Below are 14685 nucleotides of genomic sequence, written 5' to 3' on the forward strand. Positions count from 1 at the left end.
TAAACATTAATTTTTTATGTGAATTTGACCAGACATATAAATCAATGTTGAAACGACCCATACACATCTATAGTGTTAAAACGCCCTCAAACAAATCGTTAATGTGAAACGACTCAAACATATAAATTAGACTTGAAACACCCTATGCAAAACGAGTATAGGACAAAAGCCTTCCCGGACAAAATCCGTCCCTTCCAAAAATGACAAGGCGGACAAAAGACCTCCCCTGAAAATAGCGGGGCTGATAAAGGCCCTCCATCAGTAACTACATATATGTACGTTGAATAATTTGTATTTTCTTTTCAATGCACTCAGCATATTAAAATTGTAATCATGATTTTTTTGTTTTCCATTGGCATAATCGTGTTTGTATGAGCTTGAGCACATTTCAGACCTGCATCTAAATAATAAGTGCTAATATCTGTAAGTGTATATTTATTCACGTAAATATGAAAGGATTACTCCCATGTGAAGTTAAGATTAATAGAGTAATAAATGATTAAAAGAAGTTTAAACTAAAATTAAAAGTCCAAGACATTTATAATGTGCCTTGTAATGAGTCAATCACTTTTGAAAGTGACTTTGTTTTTAACGACATTCGTGTAAAAAGGTGCCTCGTTAAACTTTTCAGAAAGGTATATTCTGAATGGAAGGTGGTTGTAACTCGTGCTCATAATTAGGCCAATTTAAAACAACACATCAAATATATATGTTATGATATGAATATGTTGAGTGCAGGTGCGGGTACAGAACAGGGTTAACTGTGGGGCGGCTGACATCTTGGTTGCTAATTTTGACAAAGAGTAGAGAAAATAACAATATAGACGAAAAGCGTGTTTTTAAACTTGGGCCTGCATTGGCAATCTCCTTGAATGTACCCAAAGTTTATCACAGCCTGTATTCTATACAGTATATAACTATCAAAATACAGAATGTGCCTACTCTATTATTGTCAGCATCTTGTTCATGCAACGGGGTAGATGCTGGAGGAGGTGACCCCTCCAATAGACTCACGCATTTATGAAATCTGAGGTTAGAAATAGTGTTATTTTCTTCAGTTTTTAATGTTTTTATAGAGGATTTTTGATTATTTAATAACTGTATTCTTCATTTTGTTTATTTAAAATTCATGTAATCAAGTTGCATAATTATAATATTTCATTATCATTCTATGAGGATTTTTTCCATCAATGAACCTATTTTTTGATATTGGGAGAACATTACAATTTAAGAATATTCAAGGCATATAAATGCAACAGCCATGTAGAAAAGATTATTAAAAACAAGCGACAAATCATTTCATCTTACAATCTAGCTTTACAAATGTTTTCAAAATGCCTCGAGCAATTTTAACAAACTAATCATGAGGGAACTTAGTAAATAAGTTACTTGAATTATGTCATGTTTAAAGGAGGAAGATACTTTAAAGATAAACAAACAGTCAAGTTTGTAGTAAAACCAGTTATTCAAACGAAATTCCTTACTATAAGATTTAATAAGTGCTTTGGCAAAGAAAAACAAAGACAGTAAATTATATTGTACTGCGTCAAGCACCTATTTGCTACAAGTATTTTTATTGTTATATTATAAATTAATTAAGCTAATTAAGTATGCCTCTTCGGCCATCAAGGCATCCAAGTATATTAACTGATAAAGATCTCTAACAAGTCCCCAGGCAGGATATTAACAACAGGATGATATAAATTAAATATTTTGATGAATGAGTACACCACTTGCAATAAAGCATAGAACTGTCATACAAATATTCCAGCCCAGCTAGTAAACGTATCTTTAGATTAAGCTTAGGGAGTAAAGCAACAAATAGAGCGAACGGTCTAAGCATATTAAGTTAGTGTTTAAACGGCCCTGAGCAACGCATTACGAAAATTATGTACACCTATTAATTGAATAACTCTCCTCTAATTCATCAGTTTCTTCACTTATACTTCAATTCATTAAAAAATAGCCTCCCTCTTTTTCTACTTATTTAGCGAGTAAACACTTACTTACTCCTAACTTAACAATTCTCTGTTAAAGACCTTCTTCCCTCTTTATTATTTTTATTAAACCGTTCTCAATATACCATATATATGTTGTCAGTGGGGGCATCTGTGTCCTTTGGACACAGTTCTAGTTTCTCTCAACTCTACTATCCTTTCCGCCGCTATACTCGACCTTTCCTCTACTTTTCACTTCTCTCCTGTACTCTATACTCTGTCCTTTCCTCTACTCTTCTCTGCCTTCATCTACCAACTCTACGCTACACAACTTATATTTACTCTTCTGTTTTCTCCTTAACTCCATTCTACACTAACTCTACACACCACTATTCTACTCTACACTTTAACCCCAACCCTCTTCTCTACATTCTACTATAATCGACTCTCCTCTACCTTCTCTCTTTTACACTCTATTCCACTCCACTGTTCTCTATTCTACTTTCCCTTCCTCTACTTTACTCATCTCTAACCTACTCTTCTTTTTCTCACCCCTTCTCCACTACACTCTACTTTTCTCTCAACTATATACACACACCTTCACCCTACTTTCCTCTACTCTATTTTACACTTATTTCCTCTCCTCTACTCAACATTACACTACTCAAATCTTCTTTCGTCTCCCCTATTCTACATTACTCTACTCTTTCTAATTTATTCTCCACTCTTCTTTACTTAACTCTCCTTATATCTATACTACACATTTATACTCTACTTTCCTGTCCTCTTCTTAACTATACTCTACACTCTAGCCCAGTCAACTTTATGCTACACACCTCTACTGGTCTTTACTTCATCTTGTTTCTACTCTCCTTTCCTCTTATGTCATCTCTCCTCTTCACAACTCTATTTAATCATCTCTACTCTCCTCTACTCTTATAACCTCTTATAAACTCTACTCTCTACTCTCCTCTAATAAACTCTTCTCTACCCTACCCTACTTTGCTCTCTTTTACTCTTTTAACTTTACTCTATTCTACCCTATTCTACTCTCTACTCTCCTGTTCTCTCCCCTTGCCTCTACTCCACTCTACTTTCTACCCTTTCCTCTACTCTACTTTCCTATCCTCTACTCTATTCTTCTCTCATCAACTCGACACTCTACTCTCCTCTTTTATAACTTACTCTACTCCGTGTTTTAATGAACATATATAACTAAAAATAATGTGTTTGACATGTGAAAATGTTTGTAATGAGACTGGAATTCACTTTAGAGGCATTTGAATGAAATCTAAATAATCATTCATAATGCCTACCTTTGCCTTATTATTATCTAATCTAACTAAATTTGGTTTTAAATAGGGTAAATTCAGTAGAATTTGCGAATAAAATCACAAGAATGCGATTGTCACAAAAGAAGGGAAATAACTACCATAAATTTACATAATAATGATTTTTCGCATTTATTTCCCTTAAATAATCTATGGTCAATACTCCAATAATTAAATATTTGGAACATAAGTATTTTTCTTTTACTGGTATTGCCTCTTTATAATTTCAAAGAAACAGGATTATGACAAATAACTATTTATTATGAAGAGTATTTTTGTCAAAACATATACTGTAATTAAGGTACTAACGTAATGTAACAAGTTGTAATAACTGACAAACATATATATACAAACATAAAACTAAAAACAAACATTGTACATTACAAATATTCACATATAGCTTAAAAAAATCAACCGGATGAATCTAACAGTCAGTAAGTATTTAAAAGTGACAATTATAACTATGCATAAAAATGTATATACATGTACATAAATTTATGTTATATATTTAAGGTTCAAAAGATTTATTAAAGAATAAAGCGGGATTTTCAAGTTCTGTCTTACGATCAATTTGCATTAATGCAAATTCAAACATTGTTGCAAATTATTTTATCTTCGAATGTATTATGTGCTATATAGAAAATAATGTTATTATGTAACATCGGATTATGTATCTTGGAATGTATTGTTAGTTGTTTTTTTTTTTCGGATCTTTAAATGAGAAAATCATCTTGTACATCATTCAGGTCTATTAAAGTGCACTTTTCTCGGCATATTATCATGTCTTCCTTACTTTTGGTATGTTATTACACTTTTGAAAAAAAGAAAATCCATTTGCGACGTTAATGAATTATCTTTATTTCTTTTGCTTTGTTGTCAATTGAAATAATAAAAGTGAATAAGTATTTTGTATTGAAGTCAAAATACTACTTTGTTTACATTTTGCTACCTTTTACGTTCATAATTGCACATTCAGCAAAGCTTTAGTCAATTTTTAAACTTCTAATGTGCTCTATATCAATTATTAAAACATAATTTAACACATATTTGAGACATTTGTGGTGGTTGCGACAATTTAGCGGCAAAAGCGCGACTTTAAGCGTTTAGCATCAAGTACGGTATTTAGCGGTGACTGCGACATAGAACAAAGCCGCCTTATGCCAGCTTGCCATTTACCCGTCTGCTATTAAGTAAGATTTACGTTAATTTTATAAAAGAACAATGTCTTTCGACCTAACATTGGTCCGAATTCGTTGTAGGTTAACACGAGTAAAAGCTTTGACGTTGTCCCTTATTGCAGTAATAGGTAAGGTAGATGATAAATCATGGCGTCTGATGCACTGTCATCTGTGCAGCGATTTGTTATTTGTTATAAAGGTTTATATTTAAGCGACAGTGACCTTATCATTGCTCCTAACTCATTGCGAATAGCATTGCATCAAAAGGATTCACTCAAAGGCACATTATGCCTCCAAGCTATATATTCTTTTAATTATTGATGAATTTGAGACATTTATTGAATATTTTCTTACTAATATATTTATAGTATGTTAAAGGTTTTGCAACTGAAAAATGTAGCAAATTTGTTGTAAAGGTACCGCATGAAGAAAGTAGTATTTTTACTTTCTTACCAAATACCAATTCACTATAATTTTATCATTTGCCAAAATAGCAACAGAAGTAAAACAAAAAGTTTATCTATGTGGCAAACTGTAACAAGATACAGAAATTTAACAAAAGAAAAATAATGTTGATAGCGTTTCTGAGACATAATGTACCGTTATCGGAAATATTCAGCACATGAAGCGAGCTTTTACCAGGAGCATGGGATTTACAACAAAATTCCGAGTCCAAACCTAAACCTTCAGGCACAAATAAAAAAGTAGACAAACAATACAATTTTATTTCAGTCAACTGACCTACTTTGATCCCAGCCATCAGTTTTCAATCTACAGACTGGGCTATAATCATTAAATTTTCAAAATTGATCGCAACTATCAGTTTTCGATCTCAAGACTGAGCGATATCAATTAACATTGATCGGATCCACTCCATGCATATTTTACAAAGAACCCGTCATTTTGTTGCTGTTGATTATAATCACATCTATTTTGTATGCACTTGAAGAAAAGCATTATTGAATGAATTATGAAATGAAATGAAAAACAATCAATGAAATCAAATTTAATTATTTAACCAAAATAAGCTAATGATTTTAAAACTTGTCTGAAATTGTTGATGAATTGTTCAATAGATAAAGGTGGATATTCCGTGTTTCAAATGCCATTTTAACGATAAAAGTACCACACATGATATGTTGGAGACTATACGCCCCTTTTTTATCGAATTGCACAAACATTTCACTTTAAAGGTTCCATGGTCACTGACTCAATACATTTTAAGTTGATTCAAAAATAAAATCAAAATTTCATCATTTTCATGTTGAAGTATTGTAGACTGCTTAAGACACTACTGAAGCGTAGACGGTAGCTTGCACTTGCCACTTCCGTTAACGAGCATGCTCAATCACACCAACAATTAAATTTTTGCCGTTTTTGACGTTTCTAAATGATTCCGTTCTCTCTATTTTAGTCACATTAGTGTTGTCTTTGCCATAGAGATGCCCCGTAAAAGTCGCCCAATACATAAAACGTATAATCAAAGAATCAAAGATGTTGTTTTCGATTCGTTAAGTGACTCTGATTCTTGAAAGTTACACAACGTTGCTTTAGCCGTTTAAATGCCCTCCACCCCAACATGCGGAGGGCATATAGCTTTTACAGCATCTATCCGTCGTTCCGTCGGGACATGCCTTCATTTAATAGTTTATGGGCTACATGTAGGCCAAAATGTAAGGGAAACCTCATACACTGTCGGTTTAAGCAGAAATTTTCAATACATATGCGGGAAATGCAACATTAAGATCAAAGAATGCCAATTAACCCTAATGTTGTGTTGTCATTTCATCCGAAAAACATTCAAAGATTTTTTCCAGACATATATTAGAAATAAAAAAATTTATATTTAAGAATTTTGGACCTCAGTGGAGATCCTTCAATGAATGTTGTGATTTTGTAACATTGGCAGTGGTAAGTGTGTGAAATTACACTATATCAAAGAAAAACGACAATAAATGTTCATGTTTATAAATAATGTTCCAAAAATGTGATCTTTTTGTTAAGAAAGACCTCAGATTCTCCTATGTACATTATTAAAGGCAATCACGGGCACCTTAGCAGAACCACCGACGTCCTGTAAGTTTGTTGGATAATTTCCTCACATGAAAAAGAAACAGTTGCCGAAGCTAGATCACACGCTTTCAGGTCAATGTCACGCTCGTATTTTCAAAATTATAAAATTACCCAGGCTCAGAAGTAAATGACACATTTTTATGTCCAAAATTCATAATACGTATACGTTATATGCATGGTGGTGTGAAATAAATCCTAGGTGCCTAATGATGCCTAGCATCAGCTCAAAGGTCAAGGTAACACTTGTACGTCCACAACCTATCTCAAAGTGTATTGATGGATGGACACGACTTTATTGTATTTAAATTAGCTATATTGTAGGTATAAATGTGTTTGTTATAATGATTAGACAGTTATTGTCTTTACTTTCAACCATCAATATTTGTGCAGTAATGAAGGAAGAAAAACAAAAGAAAAATGTTCAAAGAAACATTGTAACTTATCGATAAGAGCAAATCTCAATTACGAAGGTGTTCATCGATGAGATTATTACAAACAGAGACAATACGAAATTAAGATCATCTATCCCAAAATTAAGACCATTTTTCGGAAGAATCACAAGTGGTCTTATTAGTGTGGTTTCACTTTATAGCATATAATATTCTAATAAAAAGTAGCTTGTGTAGTTGCCTGTCTAGTGCATATTTACAAACACCTCCTTTCACGTGTATATTAAATGTTTTAACGTCATATTAGTGTACATGTCAATGACGTAATTTAGTTGCATTAACAATTGTAACGTTACAATAAACCACCCCATCCCGCCCCGGGCGATGCGGAATTTATCAGACAGACATGAGCCGGTAATGAGTTCAACTTGCAATGTAGGGGTATGTTTTAAAGCTGACCTTTGAAAATAAACATTTATTTAAATATTTATTAAACATTGGTACAAATATATTTCTAAAAATTATAAAGCTTAGAACAAAGTAATAAATGTGTGCATAGAATTTACCAACATGCTTTTTTGTGAATTTCTTTTAACAGATGTAGACAGTTGATGTACAATACGAAATAAATTTATTAAATTTAATTGCTGCTTTCAATAAATACTGTTCTGAACACTTATATTCTATAGTTTTCTGTGTACAATATTGTGCTAGATTTTTAAAAATACTCATGTTTTCAAACCAAACAAATAACTTAATGTTCCCTTGATTAAATGTTAAAGATACGATAGTTATTCCTGTATTTTGATTGGATGTTTAAGCCACAAAATTCTATAACTGCACATGCGCTACAATAAAGATATTAAACTGCGCATGCGCTGTATCGATGAAACAGGAATCTTGTATTACATATCATAGTGACGCGAGTGTCCCGTGTGTTTAGATAAGGTCACCATACAGATATCATTTCAATATTGGTTGGCTAATAAGCAGCGTGTCATCAGTTTAAAACTATGACTTTGATCGCTGGATTTGTAATTATCAACTTTATGTTACTCGGAACTGTTTATTCAAGCACGTGTAAACCATTTCAAATAACCAAAAACAATCTAAATAAAGCATTGATTGGTCATTCCGTGCGTGAAATTAAGGATATTAACCATCAAGACTGTGCGCGGACATGTATGTCACTGTCTGTATGTAAATCTATTGACTTTGACAGGCAGGAGGACATATGTAAATTGAATGATGCTGACCGATCATCTGTTGATCCATCGGAGATTGAGACCAAAAAAGGCTCTATTTTCTCTGATATCAGCGAATGGCCTAGCGTAAGTATCTTAATTCATTCACAAAAATCTTTGTACACACATGGGAAATAGTTTGATTTAATGTTCCTAGCCGCCAGATCAGCCAAAAAAAATATGTTGAGAAAATTTTACTAACATTTTTCGAAAAGTGAAAATATTAACAATTCAAGTAATAAGTTGTATATTACATGAATGACAAATTTTGTATTATTTCTTTACAATATTCTTCTGCAATAAGGGCTTTTTTCATATTTTAACCTTTATTTGGTAATTTACATGTATTGTAAGTGTCGTTTTAAATGTGTAAATAACTTAGTTTGTTTGTATTTACATGTTTTTACAATTAACATTAATCAGGTTGCGTTAACATCAGATATTTATTCCAAAGTCTCAAACTTATTGTAAAAAAATCGTTTTTCGAAAACAACAGGAAGAGAGAACCTGTGCTACTGTAATTTTGTTGTTGACGTTGATGTTGACGTTACCAATGCCGGTGCCAGTCAAAAACTTTTAAAACGTTGACCATGGGGTTTTTGCTTTTTGTTGTTTGTCTTTTTCTTCTTTTATTTTTTTTATTTCATTATTTATTTCTCAACGTATTACCGTCATGAGTAGATATAGAATTCCTTTGGACAAGACCTTTAATTTGACAAGAATGAACTTACTTGACTTTCACTAATTAATAACTTGCATTGACATCTAAAGTCATTTTTAACTAATTGTTGGTTTTATCGGTTTTTCTGTCAGTTAATACAAATTTGAATATTGTTTTGTAATTAAACAAATCATTTAAAGCAACCTTGATCTTTTCTGAAGGATAAATATGTTATTTTTAGATAAATCAGTTGATTTAATTTTTAAATCAAAATAATTAAGGTTGAAAATTAAATTTGCATAAACAAAAAGGAAACCCTCAATACCCATTTTCTATCGGTCTCTCTCTGTATATAAATAAATAACGCTGGTGATTCATTTCGTTGTCTACTATTTTTAGAAACGACCGCCACTGACGCGCTTGGGACGCTGAACTATAAGGAGGCTTTGCCTTGATATGATGCACTTTTTAAAATTTAGAATTATTAAAATACTTAGTTTGAACCAACACAGAATTGTTTGTACAACAGAGAATAAAAGCTGATGGCAGGTTAAATGTAACATACATGTATTTGGTTTTTGATTTTTCCTCTTTTTTACAGACAATGGTTGGAAGCTGTAGTTCAATGCCGTGTAAAGCGAACCAAAGATGTTATCAAAAAGGGGCCTCACATGTCTGCAAATGTATAAGTACGGAAATCATTTTAATTGTCCATGTAGAAATAACTAGTTTAATTTCTTGACTCGGCCACGGACGCCCCATCGATGTCAAGTGTATAAATATCTATATCATTGACATGTATATAGAACTGGCCAATTGAAACAGAGCCCGCAACATTTTAAATTTTGCCGTTTTTTTACTTACATTCTTTCTATTTTGAGTAAACTACAGCAATATGATGTTTTATTAAATCAGTTTGGGTAATTTTTCTTGAGTCATCTGTAAACATGACTTTGTATTTATAGAGAAAACCCTTCAATTGTTCTAATTGTCCTTAGCATGAATTATATTAGTATGAATTATATTATTTAAGTATTAGATTTATAAGCATGAATTGTATCAGCATGAATCATAGAAGCACGAATCATATATGTATGCATTCTATTTGTTTGAATTATATAAGCATTATAATATGAATTATATTAGAACGATTCATATAAGTATGAAATTATATCAGCAAGTATTTTTTTTTTAAATTATATTCGCTTTTATTATATAAGCATGAATATTTATATTTATTATGTAAATATATACCAAAAAATATTAGTCATAATTATATTACTTTGATTCATATTAGTATTACTTTAATATTATGAATCATATTAGTATGAATTATATCAGTATGATGTTTTGTATTCAGTCCCATGGACATGTAAAGATGTCAAACTGTGTAGCTCCTCCTACACTGATGGTGAATACTGGCTATATTCGGGAGTTCTCGGAGGTCATATGGTCAAAATATACTGCGCTGGAATGTCCACAGAAGAACCGCTGGAGTACATTTCAGGTTTCAGATATAACTTTTCAGCTTTGACGCTAACAGCCTTTTTGCAATACAATGTTTAGCGGTTCATTCGAAAACAGAGTCAGGTTAAAGATAACTAAATATCGTGCATATTTGAATATAATACATCTAATTTTGTCTGCAATCGTTTACGAGTACATGTATGTATTGCAATGTATAGTGGTAGTCCGAACGTCATGTTTTTATTTTCTAAAGCCATTGACTCGCAAAACTTTTATTATATAATAATATAAACCGATTTCTTAAATTGCACTGTGTTATAAAAAATGCCCGAAGGTTGTTTAAATAATGGCACATTGTGCATGTTAATAACCATTTTAAAACGTAATTTAAAGAAATAACAAGAAGATATAATAATGATTTTTCAATTAAATTAAAAAATTTATAAATTGTAAATCAAAGTTAATTGGGTCGTATTGTAAACATTATTACTATCTATTACAGTAAATGAAAAAGCAAATTATGGATTCAATCATTGGAAATCGCAGTTCAAAGCAGTTTTGACGAGATACAGGAAAATACGTGTCAATATCATGGTATCAATCCAACCATAAAGAAAATCAAACTCGTGTCATGTTTTAATTTATCTTAATCACATATTACTTAAGGCCCATTATGCCTCAGAAATGTTTTCATTTTTATTTCTCAAAAACTCTAAACTGTTGAAAATACTTTTTTTACCACATAGATACACAAATTGTTGCTTTTTTGCCCTGTTTGCAATTAATCTATAAATAAAGTGAACTTGTATTTTTCGAGGATGTCAAAATACTAATAATTTACATTTTGCTACCTTAAAGACACATTTCTGCGAGTTCAGCCTACTTTCTCCAGCTGCTAAACTTCTAACATGCTTTATATCTATAATTGATAAGCTATTTTTCGCGATTTTAATTTCCAGGAGTGGAAAATTATACGTAAAGACACCATATTCAGTAAAAGTTCTGAAGATAAGTCTGAACTTCCCCCGCTACCGTATGGAACTGGCAGTAGCTGTGGTTGTGAGTTGTGTGCGTTAGGAAATTTCAGTATCTCCTTGCAAGGTACAGGACTAAAATTTAAGAAAGAGGTATTTCCATTTTCATCTTTTAAGCAATAAGATTTCTGATGATGTCGTTATGATTGGTTGACATTTTGTGATGAAAGAACGAAAATAATAAGTTTCGTCTTTGTCCGAGAAAACAGTCAGCGAAATTTCGTTATGATGGTCCGTTAATGACTACAAACAGTGATAAAGAAAATGCCTTCAATTACATTTATAAGCCGGTGCTAGGGGGCTTGATACGTGTTGCATTGTTTCATTATGTCTCATAAACAGACAAAATCAAATCTAGGAAAAATAATCCCTAAAGAATTCCAAAAAAAGACAAATTAAAAATATTGCAAACTCGGTATGACGGCACTTGTAGGTGCAAGTAAACGTCCGCGCACCCTAGCACCGGCTCAAGCAGAAGTCAACATCTAAACATGAATATGGTGAAATAATGAATTTAGGAACATCACCAAGTAAAATGATACGTATATCCTAAACGACACATCAATGGGCAGACCTTTAAATAAATGGAATATTGAAAGGGGATCAGAGGATATGAAGCCTGTATATCGAAAACAAGATGCCAAAAGAAAAATTTACAAAGTAGGCAACTTATCCAAAGGGTGATTTTTTGTATTCATGTAGGAATACTGAAACCACGCGACTAGATACAACAAACATGTACACACAATAATAATAATAATAATAATAATAATGATGATTATAATAACAATAATAATAATAATAATATTAATAATAATTATAATAATAATAAAAATGATAACAATAATGACGTGCTGAACGATCTTCAAGGATCGAAAATATAAAATATTTGATAAAATATACGGGGCAACTTGATAATATGACAATAAACTTACTGACGACATCTTTCCTTCTTCTTCTTTTTTTCTTCTTTTTCAGGTTGAATGGGTTACAACTGGTTGGAAAGCAAAAATGATAAATTTTCAAAGAAACGTCGACAGCAATATGATATCTGCAAAATGTGGAGGCAACTGTGGTCAGTGCGATCCTAACGGCAATTTGTATATCGCTTACAACCAGAATGATGGCAAGTTATGCATATTTTCACTTTTGAAGAAAAGAATAAAATCATACTACTTATTTACACTTTGTATAATGAAACAAAAGTTTTGATATACGCATACAGATTTATTTTGATAAAATGTTCTGCTCTGCCTTTTTCAATAATGATGTCATAACGACGGTTACTAAAATTCTATTTCATCTCATTATTTTGAATCTACTAGTCATACATATAATTCTCACACGGATGATATTGTGCGGAAAAATAAGGAACATATATAATAAATCTTTTGTAAATGTTGCTTTGGACAAAGTCTGAGATTTACTGCGCATTCCATTCTCGAAAACCCAGGCTATTTACCTTAAACAAGATTCATCCCAATCGGAATATTCTGGGTCCATATTCGAAGACTAACGGAAAGGACCGGAATCATCCTCGATAGCCCAGGCTATTTACCGTAAATGTAGTACGGAATTTGAACCCTTGGTTCCGATGATGTACGCATTCGTAAGAGTATGGATTCCTTTCCTTAGTAAAGAATAGGCAAAAAAGTTTAATATTGTAATGTAGTTTACTTTGCCAAAAATAAACTAAAGTCTTACATTTTGTGTCATTTCAAAGTGACGGATTTGTGAATAATCATGTGAATTGGTATATTGACTTAAAAATATCTATAATATTGAGGTTCAGGTACTTGGTGATTTTGAAAAAAGAACTAAAAAAAAGGCAAGATTCAAGATATAATCCACATGTTATAAATTAATGTTAACCTCTTTTTGGTTATTTACGTAGATTGCATTGTGTAATTTACTTTCTTTGTTCACTTCAAATTTTCATAAACAAGAAGAAAAAAACGTTGAAATAAGTATGAATTTGGAGGCATGATTCTTTAATCAACTAGTTTCTCCTATTTGTTTACAGTGGTAGCAGAAGAGCGTGCCACAAGTCCAAAGTGTGATTGACAGTGACTTTGTGTAATCCTAGAAGCTAATGAGCGACAAGTTGAAGAGTTGTGGTTTTATGCAGTCGTTCATACAAACATTTTTATTTTGCTTTCATTCTGGGTTATATGTTATCTTTTAATAGTGTATTATCCGTAATTTTGAACGTGATAATGTTGTAAACGAAGAGGTTTTGTATCTGTATCAATGGTCGACCTCAATAGTTTCTTACATTAAAGGATCTCGACTGAGGTCGAAAAGCCTTAACACATAAACTTAAAATTCTTACAAAATTCGAACGGGGACATTTAATTCAGAAAGATATGCAAAAGAAATATGCACAGAAATAAATTGAAACTTGTAATTGTATTCTAGTTATTGTCCAATTTCTGTAAACATCATTGCATTTCTTTTCAATTTCGGGTCATTTCCCACAATTACATTACTTATTCTGGTAAAAGAAGTGAGGTAATGATCTGAAAGTTTGTACAAAAGTCACTGGTCTAGATCTACATGAAATGGAACATAACTCTCGAAAAAAAATATTTCCAGCCCCGTCATGTATATTTTTTATAACATTTGCAGATAAAATTGCATATTCTGCTTACATCAAATTTTGTGATATCGAAGGGTAATTAGTTTATTTACATTTCAATATTCTGCTATGTATCAATTAAAATTTCAGAATTTATATTTTAAAAATTATAGTTAATCAATTCCACAGCAAAATAATTTAAATAACTGTTCTGCTGTCCGCATATTTAAGCTGTTTCATTAATTATGTAACTCATAATGAGTAATTACATTGTGTTAAAAGTCATATTTAATTCAATTTGCAATTAAAAATTATATTGCATAAAGGCTAAGAGATAACAATTTTAACATTTCATGATATGGAGCACAGAGAGTACATCAAATGTTTTCTGAACAAACAATGATGTGAGTAACAAAAATGTGAATTCAAACACAATATATTGCATTGTTTGTCTTGGTAATAAGTCATATATACATATTACGTAAATAGTTGTTGTTTAAGGGTTGAGTGTGTTGTTGTTAATTTACGGGTGTGTGTGTGTGGGTGTGTTGTTGTTGTTTTACGGTGGTGAATGTGGGTGTATTGTTATTGCTGTTTTAGGGGGTGAGTGTGGGTGTGTAGTTGTTGTTGTTGCTTTTGTCATCAAATTTTGTAATATATTTCGAACACTGAACTATATATCTACACGATACCTACAACTTACTTGGCCGAGTTGTTAAGGTCGTTGACTTCAAACCACTTGCCCCTCACCGCTGTGGGTTCGAATCCTTACAGGGACTTTGGATTCTTTCAT

General features: G+C 31.8%; 2 protein-coding genes across 3 annotated transcripts in view; both read left to right on the forward strand.

Moving 5' to 3' along the window:
• The window catches only part of LOC132739056 (A disintegrin and metalloproteinase with thrombospondin motifs 9-like), a 57876-nt gene that overhangs the window by 16564 nt on the left and 26627 nt on the right, over nt 1-14685 (forward strand). The window lies entirely within an intron of this gene.
• Nucleotides 7852-12775, forward strand: LOC132739054 (A disintegrin and metalloproteinase with thrombospondin motifs 9-like). 2 transcript variants are annotated; one of them, XM_060726704.1, is made up of 6 exons: nt 7852-8239; nt 9415-9502; nt 10174-10320; nt 10783-10874; nt 11240-11407; nt 12293-12775. In XM_060726704.1, the coding sequence occupies exons 1-6, from the start codon at nt 7922-7924 to the stop codon at nt 12524-12526; spliced, it is 1047 nt and encodes a 348-aa protein (XP_060582687.1). In that variant the 5' UTR covers nt 7852-7921; the 3' UTR covers nt 12527-12775. The 2 variants fall into 2 exon arrangements, with proteins under 2 accessions (XP_060582687.1, XP_060582688.1); XM_060726705.1 differs by having other exon boundaries at nt 9415-9496; nt 12293-12755.

The sequence above is a fragment of the Ruditapes philippinarum genome, unplaced genomic scaffold (genome assembly GCF_026571515.1).
Source record: "Ruditapes philippinarum isolate M1 unplaced genomic scaffold, ASM2657151v2 ctg1453_1_1_1_1, whole genome shotgun sequence".
NCBI classification, from domain to species: Eukaryota; Metazoa; Mollusca; class Bivalvia; order Venerida; family Veneridae; genus Ruditapes; species Ruditapes philippinarum.